The sequence below is a fragment of the Polistes dominula genome, unplaced genomic scaffold, assembly GCF_049000335.1.
Source record: "Polistes dominula isolate Pdom_NZ unplaced genomic scaffold, Pdom_raw_medaka contig_49, whole genome shotgun sequence".
In the NCBI taxonomy this organism is placed as follows: Eukaryota; Metazoa; Arthropoda; class Insecta; order Hymenoptera; family Vespidae; genus Polistes; species Polistes dominula.
In genome coordinates, this window is record NW_028300914.1 from 5,023,814 (window position 1) to 5,040,250 (window position 16,437).

General features: G+C 28.2%; 1 protein-coding gene across 6 annotated transcripts in view; it reads left to right on the forward strand.

Annotated features, from left to right (window-relative positions):
• Positions 1 to 16,437, forward strand: part of LOC107065057 (neuronal growth regulator 1) — a 63,712-nt gene extending 47,275 nt beyond the window's left edge. For all 6 annotated transcript variants that reach the window (XM_089179806.1, XM_015318368.2, XM_015318366.2 and 3 more), the window contains 3 exons: positions 11,756 to 11,911; positions 13,169 to 13,502; positions 14,328 to 16,437. In XM_089179806.1, coding sequence (XP_089035932.1) covers positions 11,756 to 11,911; positions 13,169 to 13,502; positions 14,328 to 14,482 — 645 coding nt within the window. In that variant the 3' untranslated portion in view covers positions 14,483 to 16,437. The remainder of the gene's footprint in view (positions 1 to 11,755; positions 11,912 to 13,168; positions 13,503 to 14,327) is intronic.

Here is a 16,437-nt window from a genome sequence, read left to right on the forward strand (position 1 = left end):
GAGGAAGAGGAAGAAGAAGAAGAAAAGAGAACGGGAAAGGAATTATCGTGACAATGCGACGACCACCTTCCGTTGAACCGAAGATTCGAATTGGCCGAAAAGATTTTTCCCCTGAATTCTCTATCTATCTATCTATCTATCTATCTATCTATCTATCTATCTATCTATCTATCTATCTATCTATCTATCTATCTATCTATCTATCTATCTATCTATTTTTTTATCTATCGATTTATTTCCTTTTTTTACTTATCTCTTTTACTTTTTTCATTTCTTTCTTTCTATTTTTGTTTTCTCTCTTTGAGAACTCGCCAAGCTCCAAATAAACGCACGGCGTATCGGATTACGGTCGAACACGTCGAGAAGGAAAAGGAGATTAAATGTTTGTACGACCCAATTCCTGTGCGAAGCTCAGCACTCGTTGGCTAATCGTGCGATTTGTCTCTAGTCCTTTCGTCGATCGCCACTTTCTTATCAAAGAAAACCCCTATCTTCAGTTTTTATAATTGAAATTAGTTCTAAAGTGTATGAAAATTAATACACGTGGCAAGGAACATATAGTACAACAGTATTTTTGTTTACTATTATATAATACTATAAAATTAACATTTATTTACTGTATCACAAATGTTCAGAACAAAAAATTTATCAAAAGAAAAATCCCCTTGTATCGAAAAAAAATTGCCATCTTTAATTACATAAAATTAAATTCCAGCGAGTACTAAAATTGATACAAGTGACAAGAAACGTATAGTACAATAGTATTTTTCTTTTACTATTATAATACCTTTTTTTTTTTTACACAATTATTAAGAAACACAAAAATTGTGGAGAAAAATTTATATGTACCATTACTTGTTTTTTTTCTATTCTAAAACTGTCACATACATATGATGGTCGGATTTTCTAAACAAAACCAGAACGTCATAAATGTGATGTTGCTCAGAGCGTATATTTGAAAAATACATAGATCTGTATTCTACATATTTAAATATCGATTTTTTTCTATTTTTATTTTAATTTTTGTTATTTCGAGTCTTCACATTGATAACCAGTTTCAATAGAATGAAATTCTATCATATTTTAATTACAATATATTTTAATTTAGATCCCATTGAAATATTTTAGTATTTAAATATTTACCATGAAATTATATTTACATTTTTTCTATCTTTTTCTGTATAAATATATATATATTTATTTTTTCTTTTCTTCTTTTTACATTTTTCGTTTCTCTCGGGTCAAACTTTAAAATACGAGATAATTTATTTCACAGTCGTGTCTTCTCACTAAAACTTGGTTCATCCATTAGAAATAAGAGAAACAGGGTCGAATGGTAAGATGCAAGGAAAGATCATCGACTCGAAAGATGAAAATAAAGTTTAACAGCACTCTTCGTGCTGTGGAAATCTATCAATTCAATTTTGAAACCCCCAATATGTATAAAATATATATATATGAATTCTCAAAAACTCCGATTCAAAAGTTAAACATTAGAATGGTTTTTACAGTACGCACCATATTTACTACACGTTCTAAAAATATATAGTGTACCATACTCCACAAAAAATTTCAACCTATTTACATTCCCGAAGCATACGAGCGAAAAATTCGCTATCGATATTTTATCGAACTTCGTCGAACATGAAACCCCCTCAAAAGAAAAAAGAAAATATATATAAAACAATATATTTTTAATATTTGTCAAAAACGTTGTAAAATAAATAAAAAAATTTAACAAATTCACTCAAATTTACTACACAAATTATTTAATATAATAATTTAATATAATATATTTAATAATAATTCACGAAATGAATAAATATATTAATAATAATCTTTCGAATAGAAACTTATCGTGAAATTTATTCCACTATTAATATTATTAAGATATTTTATAATTAGAATGTTAAATTATTACACAAATGTGTGTTCCGATTGAATGTAAAAAAAAGAAGATATTAATTATTTTTATCGAAGAGTTTATTTTTTCCTCCCCATTATAAATGAAAATACAACCCCCTAATGGTTATTGATCATGATTATTGGATCGTTCGATTTAACCATTCGTTTCTTTTCCTTTTTTTCCTGTTTTCTTTTTCTTTTTTTTTTTTGTGTCGATGACAGATCGTCGACAGTTGTCTTGATGGGCTCGTTCGAACGAGAGGGTAAACGTTCGTCGGGAGTGGTAAATGGAACCTTTACCGAAACAATAGGCAAAGAAACGAGCTTACGGAAATAGCCCACTTAACAATCCCTCCGCAATATATACACGGTTACTGACATTAATGGCTAAGACTTTTCTTACTGACAATGATTTTCTCCGTTGTATTTTAATGTCATTGTCTTTTTACTACCCCCTCATTTAGTATTATAATTCATTTCTAGTTTTATTCCCTTTAATTAAATGCTTTATATATATATATACTAGTTGTGTTGTAATTTTAATCAACATCAATTATTGTATTTCATTCGAAATTGTATAATTAAAAGAGTTACCAGTCTGGAAATTGCAATAGAAAAATTTAATTCGTGATTCGAGTTGGGTGGAGAGAGAAGGGTAACACATTGGAATGCCTTTGAATCATTTTTTGATCTTATTTCATTTCGTTTAAGGGGGGATATACATTTTGAAAAAAAAAAATCGATTTTTTTTTATTGCATTTTCTAAAAGTATATCATTTCGAAAGTATTCTGTCAAAATTTTATAAAGATGTGACCTTTATTTATGGAGATATTGTAGACGAAAGAAATAATACGTAATTCTTTCTTTAATTTATCTCCTGTTGAAACGCGTTTTTCTCGAAACTATGTTTTCAAAGTCGGTGAGTAAGAAATCTCACAAACGGCTTAACCGATTGCTTTCAAATTTTAATCAGTTATTAAAAGTATAATAGAGAACAGATTGAACGATAGGTTTTTTATTTTTAATTAATATTTTTTTTTTAACCGATAAATAGGCGTTTTTTTGGTGAAAAAACAGTACTTTTTTTCAAAAGTGCGCCATTTTGTTAAAAATTAATATTTTGGAAAAGTCGATCGTTCAATCTGTTAAGACACATCTATACAAGGTATTTGCATTGATTTTGTTTATTTCAGATGATCCAATAAAGAGATTCTTTACTCACTGCAAACTATCTTTTTTTTTTGGACACCACGCAGATTGGTTATAACTCGGTTGTGTCTAAATATTTTTACATAAAAAAATTACTGTATTATCTTCAAACATGTATATTTTGAACTAAAGATTATTCGTCAAAAAATATAAAGCCAGTTTTCCAAAAAAAAATCGTAAAAAAAGCGTTTTTTTCGGGCCTCTAAAGGTATATCCCCTCTTAATTACTCTGACGCAAAATTTGACAATAAGATTGTGGTGTAGAAGTTGCAATAAAAAAATTTTATTCGAGATTTAGACGGAACACGTTGGATTAACGGTCTTGAATAATTTTATGGTTGAATTTTGTTTTATTTTATTAAATCTTAGTCATTTCAATCCAAGTTAATATTGACTTGAACAAAATTTGTTATAATTTACACTTAATTTTATATTTAAAAAAAATTACTGCGATGTAAAACTACATTGAAAAGAAAAAAAAACAAGAAGAAAATTTAAATGATATTTAATTCTCTTAAATCAAAATATCAAATTATTTAAAAAGAAGATTAAACATTAATAAGCGTCAAATCTTCTTAACAATAATACAATAAACGCGATGTTGTCACTCGTTATAAATTATCAGCCCAATAAATATTCATTATAAGCTAGAAAACATTTAATAGAGGTAACGTTTAACGATTAAAACGATTAAATTGAATTTAATCTTCCTTGAATATATGTTTCATGAATCATTAATCTCGATAGTTTTGGATCGATCGAATCTCGAGTGTAAATTCAATTTTATCAAATAGCTCACGTTTCTCTTGCTTTCGACATTCCTAACTGATACATTTATATCTAATTGTAAGTATATACATCTTTCTATGTATATGTGTATATATGTACATGTGTTTGTTGTATGTTTGTATATATCGATTTGAGCAAGGTGCAACGATGTTTTCCTCAGATCTACACTTGACTCCTTCTGTGATTAATTCAACAGTAATATAAGCAACACACACCTACATAAATACATATATTAGGATCAACACTAATACATGGATATATGTATCAAACCAATGGCGAATAGGACTTCCATGATACGGCATATCCAACGTGTCGAAGCCGGAATGGCATTCTCGTTTGATGAGACTAATACCAGCAGCTAACTACGATCCAACCTATATCCGTTTATAATTTGCTGTTAGAAACGCGTCTATGTCATCTGTTCATTCCAATAAATCTTTCGAAAACTAACATTCTTCTAACTTATCATTAAAAAAAAAAAACTATTCTATTACGATATCATTTCTATCTGATTAAACAATTATTGTCATTTCAAATATAATACTTCGAAACCTAACAATTATATTACGATATATTTTTAATCCGATTAAACTACATGTGTCATTTCAAATATTGCAAAATGATCTAATTCCAAAAGCTTCTAAAACAAAAGATATAATTATATATATATATATAATTATATTTACAAACGTAATACCTATAATTTTACATAAATTATAATTAAAAATTAAAATAAACCTGTATAAATTATTATTTTATGCATCACTTTATTAATGATCGGAAAATTATTTTATGATACACATACACATATACACAGAGATTAGGAAAAATTAACAATAAAAATAATCAAAGTCTTGAATAATAAATTATAAATATAAATAATAATAAATAAATATAATTAATAATAAATTTCTCAGATTATTTTTAGAAATTTTTTAACGCAATAAAAATTTCTATCAAAATAGATTTATGATTTTGCTTGTTAGTATTTTTTTCTTTTTAAATTAAAAAATTTTCTAATTATTTATCTATAATGCTACTACTATTATTATTAATAATAATAATAACAATAATAATAATAATAATTTGTTAAGATATAAAAGCAATTATTCACACTGAAAGATATTGTAGGATCTATAGGGGGAGGATATAGTGGTGGTGGTCGACGAATCGGTCGGATGGAAATTACAAGGAGAATAACGCCTACTTTACAACTAGCAGTTACACTAGAGAGTGCTTCGTGGTTTTACACAGGCATAGATAGGGAAAACCTGCTCTTGGCTAAGCAATTTACGTCGAGAGAAACTGTTCAGGAAATTAATCTTCGACGATTAAACCGTGAAAATCGTTTAATACGTTTCGTTCGAATCTATTGCTACATAACTTCGAATTTCATAGGTGAACATATTAAGACACTACATATACTCTAACTTGGCATATATCATTCCCATAGCTATATTTTAAACATTATAATAAACTTCAATGTAATTCCATATCAAGTGAATTTGGGAATTTAGAACTAGAAATTTAACCGAAATATGATATAAATTATACATATTCATATATATAAATAAATATGTATATCTTTATATATAAAAATTCATTGTCACATTGTTGATTTGCAATAAACTTTGAAACTACTGAATCAATCTTAATGAAATTTTTTTTATTTTGTATAATTTTTTTCAACTTAGTATATAAGATAGTTTTTATTGCGATTATTTTTATTCTTTATTGCTAATTTAAGGATATATTAATTAGAGATTATCTAGATATTTAGGTACTGAAAGTTTTCAATAGATGGCGCTGTATCATAATTCAATTATTTCGATATATTCACGTCGTACGTATTTTACAGGTTTACATATGACGTAACTAACCTTGCTTTTTATATTTTTTCGTGTATTATTATTTTATGTATTCTATTTTAATTATGATAGTATTTTGTGTGTTGTTATAATTTACTGAATAATTTAGAATTATATTAAATCAACATTTTATAACAAAGCCACAGCAACACGTGGCCGGAGCATCCTAGTAAAATTAGATTATAGATATTATATTATTCTCATTTATTATATTAATTTTAGACATTATATACTAAAATTTAGAATCCTAATAAAATTGTCCTTTAAATTGGTACAACACCGTTGATCGTGAAATAAAATAGTAAATTTGAAATAAAAATTCTGTTATTTCCTTGAGGTTTAAAGAATACAATTATATTGTTTACGAGAAATAACAATAAAATCGAAGAGAAAATGTTAATCCTGTTGGTGTCAATCGATTGAATGAAGTTAAATGCGGTTTCGTACCGAACGCGACGTTCGTTTGATAATCGAAGCCCTGACACATAACTAGCTGTCGTGTTACTCGTGTACTCGTAACTCGGTACTCATGTACTGTTCGCCTACTTGATCAGCTATGTCGAATTAACCAACGATCAGTGTACCTTTCGTAACATATCTATTCACGATTTCTAAATGTACACTTAAACAACAGGTCCATAAATTACCATAATACTCAAATTAGAACTCTCTGTATCCATGTATCAAATTTTAACATCTAATATTACCGCACAACCAGCTTAGATCACTCATTTTTGTATTTTTCAATTGAAATTTGATATTTAAATTTATTTTTTTATATGCATTTAAGTTTAAAATATTTGCGTTTATGTGTTGATAAATTTATTGAAATTTAATAATTATTTTTATATACATATATTTTATTTTTGTAAAAAAACTGATTATAATTTACGATAGCATAAAAAAAGTATATATGTAGTGTGGTATGTTAATATAAAAAATTTATGCATTTGTTAAACTTGCATTATAGCGGTTTAAAATAATTTTACGTTTAGTATCTTGTATGATAAAAATACGTTCCTATTTCTGGTCACGACAGAACATAGAATATGATAGGTGCAAAATTTCGATAAATTTTTCTAATATTTTGTCGACATAACATCGTAATTGTCAAGTGTGCGTAACTTAAGAAGAAGGAATAATAAAATGAACAAATATTTATGTTCATCGTAAATTATTAAACGATATAAGACGACATTTTTCTGCTTCGGTTCGATAAGTCGCATCGAACTTTACGTTTCAGTTCTCGTAAAATGGTTATAAAAGGGAAATATCCAAAGTCGATAAAGTTTACCATATCGATTGTCACGTGACGTTAAAAGAAATAAAAAAAAAAAATAGAAAGGAAGTTAACTGCAAGTAAGGATAGAATTAATCGTTCAAAAAGCTATTAAAAAAAAGTATCTTAACTAGGGGAAAAAAATAGGTAGGACTATAAATTTAAGGTGACTTTTCTTTTTTTTTAAGTATCGCAAGAAATAGAAATTTCAAAATAAAAACACATAAAAAAGATAGAGTAAAGAGTTGTAATGATCGAGTATAATATTTTATATATATATATATATGCACGTTGAACTTAATTAGAATATGCAAATGAATAAATGAGTATTGAAATAGAATTTTGTCATTGTACTAGTTGAAATATCGAGTTATATCAATATTACCAGGAGAAATCGTACTTTATTTGATATCCTATAATCGGGAGAAAAAAATATAACCAAGATAACTGAGAAAAAGGACAAGAAGAAAAAAGAAAAAATATATTTACCGTACAAACCATTGAAATTCGGCTTCACAATTAATTTAAAAAAAATTTAATCTAACAAACGAATGAAGGGAGGAAATGAAATAAAAATTTGTTGATCAAATTGGATAAATAACAAAATATATTTCTTTACAAATTGACGAATATTTTATTTCATTCGTTAATACACACATACGTGTGTGCGTGTTAATCGATACAAACATTTGTGAAAAATTTTTCAACGTGTGCTTGTCAAATCGAGCTTTTTGTTTTATTATATTCCCCCATTTCTCTGAGATTTTTCTTTTTTTTTTCTTGTTTTGGTTTTTTCATATACGAATAAAAGTGAGCAAAAGGGATCACGGTTTAATTCGAATTGACATGGTGGGAATTTGAAAATTGATTAACTCGGTTGCGACAATACCGAACCCGATTTGTTTCGTTGAATGATTGACAGTTTTATCATTTACCGGATGAGAATGACACGTTCAGCAAGTCACTACCAATCGGATTTTCCGTAATTAACGTCATACTCGAAGAATCAATACACCATCAACAGAGAACCGATACTTCTTTAATTAATCTCGATATAATTTTGAGGGATCTCTATCTATCGTTAGAATTTAACTTCCAAATCATTTTTCACAAATATTACAGACATTTAACCAACATTACCGTAATCGTCTCGGTAAAATTTTGACCCCCCAAAAAAAACGAAAACAAAAAGGATAAGAAGAAAGGAAAATAAATTGAAGTAGAGCTCTAATAAAAATTTTCCCACATACAAATATTTATTTTTACCTTTTATTTATCCCCATAACAATGCCTATTTATTTTCCATACTTTACCTATCCTATATTTTTACATTTTTTTTCTTCAAATATCTCTCTTTCTCTCTCTCTCTCTCTCTCTCTCTCTCTCTCTCTCTTTCTCTATCATTTTATTTTCGCAGAAAAAGCAACGTCAAAATATCCATACACATATACATAAGTAAGGTAAACGAAAGGATCATAAAAAATGGTCTATCGTAAACTCAAGTATTGAGCGACGATGTTTAGTATAGCTGTGAAAACTCACACACATACGCGTATACATATGTATATATACACATTTAAGCTAACCAACAACGAAGTAAGCCAGCATGATACCCAGCAATAGAAACTCGCATACGTGAAAAGCTGTAGATAATAGGTTCACATTCTAAGCAGACGTATACTTGTCGCTTAGCTTGCTTGCAAGCTGCAACGTCGAAAAGCACCAAAGAAGGCAATCAATATGCCAGTGACACCATGGACACGCAGAGAATCATACGAAGCATCGTCATCTTTTATTCATGGTGCGTGTCGTCCTCGCTTTTACTCCCACAACCAACCCCTTCAGACTCTCTCCACCCACTTCACCCCGCTCACCATTTTCACCTCAACCTGCTTCTTCTCGAACCAACACCACTACCACCACCACAATCACCCTTTTCACCATCATCTTTATCCTTCTTCTTCTTCTTATTCTTCATCCAATACTTTTTCATCTTTACCTCTATTTTTTTCTTTATTTTTTTTCTATTTCTTCTTTTTCTACTTTCTTTTTTATTGCATTCAATACTTAAAATCTGACATGTCTCCTTTATTTTCTTTTTTTGCTTTTTTGTCACTTTATTTTTCTATTTCTACGGAAAATGGAAATACCTGCCTTATGAAAAAAAGAAAACGGGTGAATAATATTTTGTCTCGTCGATTTGTCTGATCAAATTAATTAATCGAATGAAATTAACGATTGTGTAAGTGTGAAAATAACAGGTCGTATATCTCAATAGGGATTTATGAATTACAAGTTAACAACACATTGATGTTCAATAAAATGTTGAATTAGTCGAGTATTTATCTAGATTTGTTTTTATCAAAGAAACCTTCTGTTTTACACCGTAATTGTACCTTTAAAGGGTTTAAAATAGTCATGAATATTAGCCTTCTCTCTCTCTCTCTCTGTCTTTCTCTTTCTCTACCTTGATATCTCTCGGAGTACATTATTATCCAAACAAAGAGAGCGAGAGAGAGAGAGAGAGATTTCAGCTGAAATAATCACGTTACGTTGCACACAGGACAACAAGACAACTTACTACCGATTAAACACAAACATCATTTCACCAAATCTCTGTGTTTTTGTTAATCTGTTTAGTTAGTATTTACAGATTTATACATTGTTAGTATATATATAATAATTATACACAAATTACCAACGAATTTAATGAAAGTGCAATGTTTGTTTTGTACCTTTTTCTTTCTTTTTTTCAATTTTTTTTTCTTATTATTTTTTCATAACTCATTTCAGCAAGAGTTACATTAGTACAAATTTTTCATACCGGCCACAACAATTTGAGGAATAATCAACAGCATGCAGTTTATTTCTACAATACACACATACACATATGTAGAGATTTTATAAACGATTTATGCCCAGGTATTTTTATTTTCTTTTTTTTTATTTTTTTATTTTTTCAGATCCTTTTACAAGTATACCAACCATATGAGCTATCCATACTGACCTAAATAATTTGAAGGATAAACAATAACGTCGAGTTAACTGACGGTTTATAAACGGTTTATACTGTAACTCATACACATTGGTTTTATGTATATGGGCAGGTGCATAGACGATGTTGCAATAATTAAAGGGACGACTATGGTAACAGGAGGCGTTTGCAAATAGCCGTCCATTTCAGATGCAATAAATTTCTGAACTAGTCATAGTGTTCGTACATAGTGTCGTTACGAATGTTCTCTAACGAGAAATCGAATGTTTCTATCTCTCTCTCTCCTTCTCTCTTTCTCTCCCTCTTTCTCTCTCTCTCGTATTCTGGCTTACGTTAGTCGATTATATCGGACTAGCAACGAGATTTCAACAGAAAAATAAAAAAAAAATCAAACAAGATCCACTGAACTGAAATGGATAGTTTTTTTTGTTTTAATTTTTATTTTTTTCCTTCTCTTTCGATTCAAAAAGTTGAAAATACAAAGAAAGTTTTATTTTATTTATTTTCATACTGTAACAATGAAAAAGTTTACACTTGGTTCAAATGTATGGTTTAATGAGAAGATTGATGATATTATAAAAATATAATAATTGATTTAAGTAATTAAAATAGGGGCAAATTTATATAGCAAGAGACATTTTTAAGTAGTATTAAGAAAGGATACTCTTATATGGTCAGACAGTTTTAATTAACGTTTGCAGAGACATATAACTTAAATAGGGATAATTGATCATTGTAAATAACTGGATGTGACTAAAAAAAAATTAAAAAAAAATGAAAAAACAATTCAAAGCTTTTTTTATCAAAGTTACTATAAGCTGAGTTTAATTTTCAATCTCTTCGGTCAAACGTTCCTTGTAAAGCTAACGAAGTAAAAGAAGAAAGTTCAATTATATTTTCCTTTTTTTTAAGGTCAGAAACTTATTTTCTCTTTTATATTCATCGTTTTTAATGAAAAATGGTTTATTATGTACTGATTTGAATAATACGGAACGAAATAAGCGTACCGTTTTATACGATGTTTATAATAATATGCGAAAAAATAAAGATTTCATCGATTTAAAAGGAAAGTAGATAAAAAAGAATGGGAAAAGAAAAGAAAGGAAGAAAGAAAAAAGAAAGGGAAAAATTCTTATTACTTTTTTCTTCCTTCTCTTTTTTTTTTTTTTTTTGTAATTCATACTTTTTTCTCTTATGAGAAAAGAAAAAAAGAAAAGAAAAGAAAACAGAGAAAAAAAGAAACACATAAAGTAAAAGTTCATTTTGTAAAAGAAAAAGCAATATCGGCTATAGTATAGCAATTATGGTAATCTAAATTATCGCGTACTCTAGGTGGATTAAACCATTGAATTTTCAAGCTCGTCTTGGGCTTTGTTTCTCCTACGAACTCGACTTTATCGAACGTTGATAAATAGAATTTACTGGACCGAGTTAGTGATTCGATTTATAACGAGTAAAGCGAATGAAAAGCGACTTTGTGGTTACTTTATCCTTTCTCTCTCAGGTTAACACTCACGATACATTTGTACGTTGAACAATTACGAGATCCGATAGTTATTCGCAATTTGTCGAATAAATTGGCCTAGTGATTTACCGGGTTCGCTTGTAGAGTTCGAATTAATGAATACCAAAATATGAAAAAAAAGTAAAGAAGCCAGTTAAAAACTAAATTCAATACATATATGTAACATAATTTTTCTGAATTTTAGGTAACATGGATAAGAAGGAAGGATAAACAACTTTTAACATTAGGGAGAATCACGTATTCCATAGACACGAGATTTATCGTCTTACCCGATAAACCTAATTGGAATTTATGGATTAAGAATGTTAAACACGAGGACGGTGGTATCTACGAGTGCCACGTGAGATAATTTCTTAGTTATTTATATCTTTGTACTTAGAATGCGAATGTATAATGATAACGGGTACATAATATAAATCAGTTTCGAGAAGGAGAGTGCCTTAATATAGGCAACCATTTGTACGAAAACGTGTTTCTTTGCACATAATTGTACAAACACCTGTGTATGTACAAATATATTGCTTATATCAAGGAACATTCGTCCGTAATACGAATATAAAGGGTTGCCTACCGTAAGGAACGTTTATAATTGTTACTTTTTTCAAAATTGACAAATATGAAAATTGATTGAGCTTATAAAATGAAATTCTTTGTCTAGTATTCTAAAAAAGAATAATACAAGATAATCGATCAAATATAATCGGTATAGGGAAATATACAAATGATATTTTAGTAACTGTTTGAGGAAGTTATCTTCTAATAAATAATATAGTTTGAAATATTTCTACGGTTGACCTAACTCGTCTGTAATGTCATTTATTCATGAGTAGTAAATCCAGTCCTAAAGAGACGACTTCGTACCAACAGAATATATTCCTATAGTCTGATCCACGAACACAATACGTTTATATTAATCGCATAAGATAGCATGCCAATGGCAATGGTGATGAATTGTACGGTCGACAGTAGTAAAGGTTTATCTTGGACAAACAGTAGCTATGACCAGTCACGATCGGACAGCAGTAGTGATAGTATAATACTAATACGGTGTGAGAGAATAGAATAGTGACGAACTACGACCGGACAATAACTACATACTATACTTACTCGGAAACTACGATAATAGGATAACCTATTCTAAATCTCATTCTATCCGAGCTTCGACAGAAATGTTAACATATTAAAAATTTTATGATTAAGATTAATCCCTCGCTAGAAAATACAAAATTAATCCATGATCTTTAAATAATTTCAAAAAGTAATTAATACTAGTTTTTGTATATCTAAAAATTAAAAGCATCGCTCGTAAGTTTTGAGTAACCATAATTTTTGAATGATTTCAAATAGTAATTAATACTAATTTTTGTATATCTAGAAATTAGAAGCCTCGTTCATAAGTTTTGATTAATCACAATCTTTGAGTAATTTCAAAAAGTTATTAATACTTTTTGAAAGTATTTTTGTAAGTAACTTTTAAACAAATGTTTGTAAAAATATGTGAAATAATTTTAAAATTTCTTTTTTCTGAATAAATTTTGAGTAAACCTGTTACGAATAAATTATAAAAATAATCATATTATTTTGTATTAAATTAAAGATACAAACGGAACCAATGAAACAACGATTGATTCGTTTAAACATTACCGAAGCTTACTCCGTCATACCTGGAAGTCCAGATCTACATATAAAACAGGGCTCGAACTTACGTTTGGAATGTCGATTGATGGCATCTGCTGAAACACCTAGTTACATATTCTGGTATCGTGATGATCGTATGATCAATTATGATAACGAGCCTGGAGTTAAAGTCGAGGCTACGAAAAATGGTTCAATTCTTCTAGTAGACAAAGTTAGATTATCCCATGGTGCTAATTATACTTGTTCGCCGAGCAATGCAAAGCCAAGTTACATCAGGATACACGTTATCGAAGGTCAGTCCAATACAATTAGTAAATAATATTTTTTTTATGATAAAAATAATTTTATCTAAAAAATGCCAGATTATTGAACATTTTTTAATTGGTAAATAAAATTTATAATAAATATAATAAGAAATAAAAAAAAACAACAACAAACAATATTTTTATTAACGTAATTCGGACATAATTTTATGAAAAGTTATTGTTTAAAAAATATCACGTAAAAAATATCGATCCATTATTCTTTATCGTATAGATTATATACGTTTATACCTGTGAGAATAAAAGAAATTGAAAACAGGAGTCCATCGAAATGGAAAGATAATGGAAGAACTCGGCATAGTGCATACAAACGAGAAGTGGAATCGACCGCGACTCGTGGCTCAAGATATCAATTTATATCTGTCTTTCAGTAAGAAGAAGAAAACACAGTCGACGAGTTTAATCCACTTTTGATAGTAGATCGAACGTGATTGTGAAAAAGTTAATGGAACATTGAGCTCTTCGTGCTAGGTTGTTCAATAATAACGAAAATAAAATATTCTAAATTTATTGAAATAACATACAATATGATATAAATAAAATTATTTATATTTTATATTACGTTATTTGTAACATAAATATAATACAAAATTAACATTGTTTTTATTCACAATTATTTTAAATTAATATCTTGAATTCAAAATGTCTCAAAAGGGAGATAAATTTATTTTGTATGAATATCCGAAACAAAAAACAAAAAGATTTTTCTTAAGGATTTAAACTAATACAAATAGTCGTAAATTTTTAAACGAATATTTGAAATTAATATTTGTTTGTTTATTTCGTTGTTTACAGAAGAAGAAAATCCAGCAGCCATGTACGGTGGTAGCGAGAGAAGAAATTCAACGTCGAATACGAGGAACAACGTTTGGTCCATTTATATTCTCCTTTTATTTTCTGTAGGAGCTTTCGAGTTAGTCTTTCGGAAAAATTCCTTATCAACTACGTGACTGTCAATTTAAATAAATCTAGGTATATACATAGGATCGTTGTAAGTTTTACCAAACATTAATAATAATAGTAACAATCATCATCATCGTAATAATATCATTTATTCTCATCGATTAAATATAATAATTTAAATTTGAATCACATTCGGCAATTTAATAATCGATAAAATTTAAAAAGAAAATTGAAATCTAAAGTTAAAATAAAAATTCTTATAGAGAAATCTAATACGATTCGAAAGCTCCTACAACTTTAACAAAGCAACTATTCTACATAGTAATTTAACAAACTTTGCAAATTCACTGTGAAGTTTTTAATTCACTCGACGAACACATCAAAGGTATCATCGAAACATAGACTTAACGACGATAATGATAAATATAAAGTAATCATTTATTTCGTTCAATATAATTAATAACTTTTGTTAGTAACTAAATTAAAACTCGGACAAATGGTAAGCCAATAGAAATATTTTATTCGATTTGAAAGCTCTTGCACAAATCAATTTATTGGAATTCAAATTTTACAAAATTTTCGATAAAGTTAAATCAAATGACATATCAAAGGGTACGTTGATTAAAAAAAGGAAAAAAATAATTATTTGTATCAAAATTCAATCGTTTACCAATACGTAGAACCAACAAAAATATATCTTGTACAATTTAAATTTTAATTTAAGAAATTTTTATGAAAAAAATATAATTCATATACAAAAAGAAACAAAAAAGAAAGAGGATAGATCGTTTTGAAGAAAGATGCAAATATTACGAATATTAGAAATGAAACAAATTCCTATTGAAATGATATAGAAAATCTTCTAATATAACCAATTAATTTACAAAAGCATTCTAAAACATAAGTCAAACTTGGTAAATTATCTACAAAGTTAACTCGAAGGACACGTTTCGAATTTCACTGAAGTATCGCTTCCTTGGATGTAACTAATACAATATCAAAAACTTCCAGCGTGGCATTATTAGGTGGAAACTTGGTACTTTAATACTAAAGTTACTACCACTAGTGGTATAACTTTTGACACGCGTTACAATTCGCCTTGGACTATATTAAACTTCTCGTAAATTTTTGTCTTCCCTACGAACGAAACAATGAAAACGGGAAATGATACGTCGACGTATATACAACGAGAGAGACACCTATTGTTTTTAAAAGCTTTAAAATTCGTAATAGAAAGCTCTGGTAAAATAATTTTTTTTTATTTTTTTTTTTTAATTTTTATCATCATCATCATCATTATTATTATTATTATTATTATTATTATTATTATTATTATTATTATTATTATTATTATTATTATTATTATTATTATTACTATTATTAATATTTCATTTCTTTTTTTTCTCTCATTTTTAATTTTGTCGTCTTTTCCTTTTTATTTTTTGCTTTTTGCCTTTTTTTTTTGTTCTTTATTTACGTGACATACTACCATTTCTTTTCATGCGCGTCTAATACAAAACTATTGTATAATACATTACTTTATGCCAGAACAGTCACGCGCTTCGTAGCACGATTTTTCGCAGTTAGCTGGGCACTTTATTAAATTCCACGCTACCGGACGACGTCTTGAATGCGTTTTAATTAATCCACTAATTGAAGGTATACGCGACAGAAACGAATCGTAATTTTCTACCTCATTGAAAGTCTTCGTTCATATACCTTAAATCCTGAATCATAAATATATCATCGATATAATGTAATTTTAACCACTTATTTATTCGTTAAAAAATAAAATAAACAACAAAATATGTACTTCGCATGGAAAAAGAAAAAAAAGAAAAAAAAATATAACCATTGTTCTTCCGACAGAGATGCACGACCATTTTTAAGGCACAAACAACAAGAAGAAAAAAATTATGACTATGTGTCCTCCTATGTGTAAATGAATGTGTTCACTGATGTTATTCATGTATATAAAAAATATATTACACACACACGCACA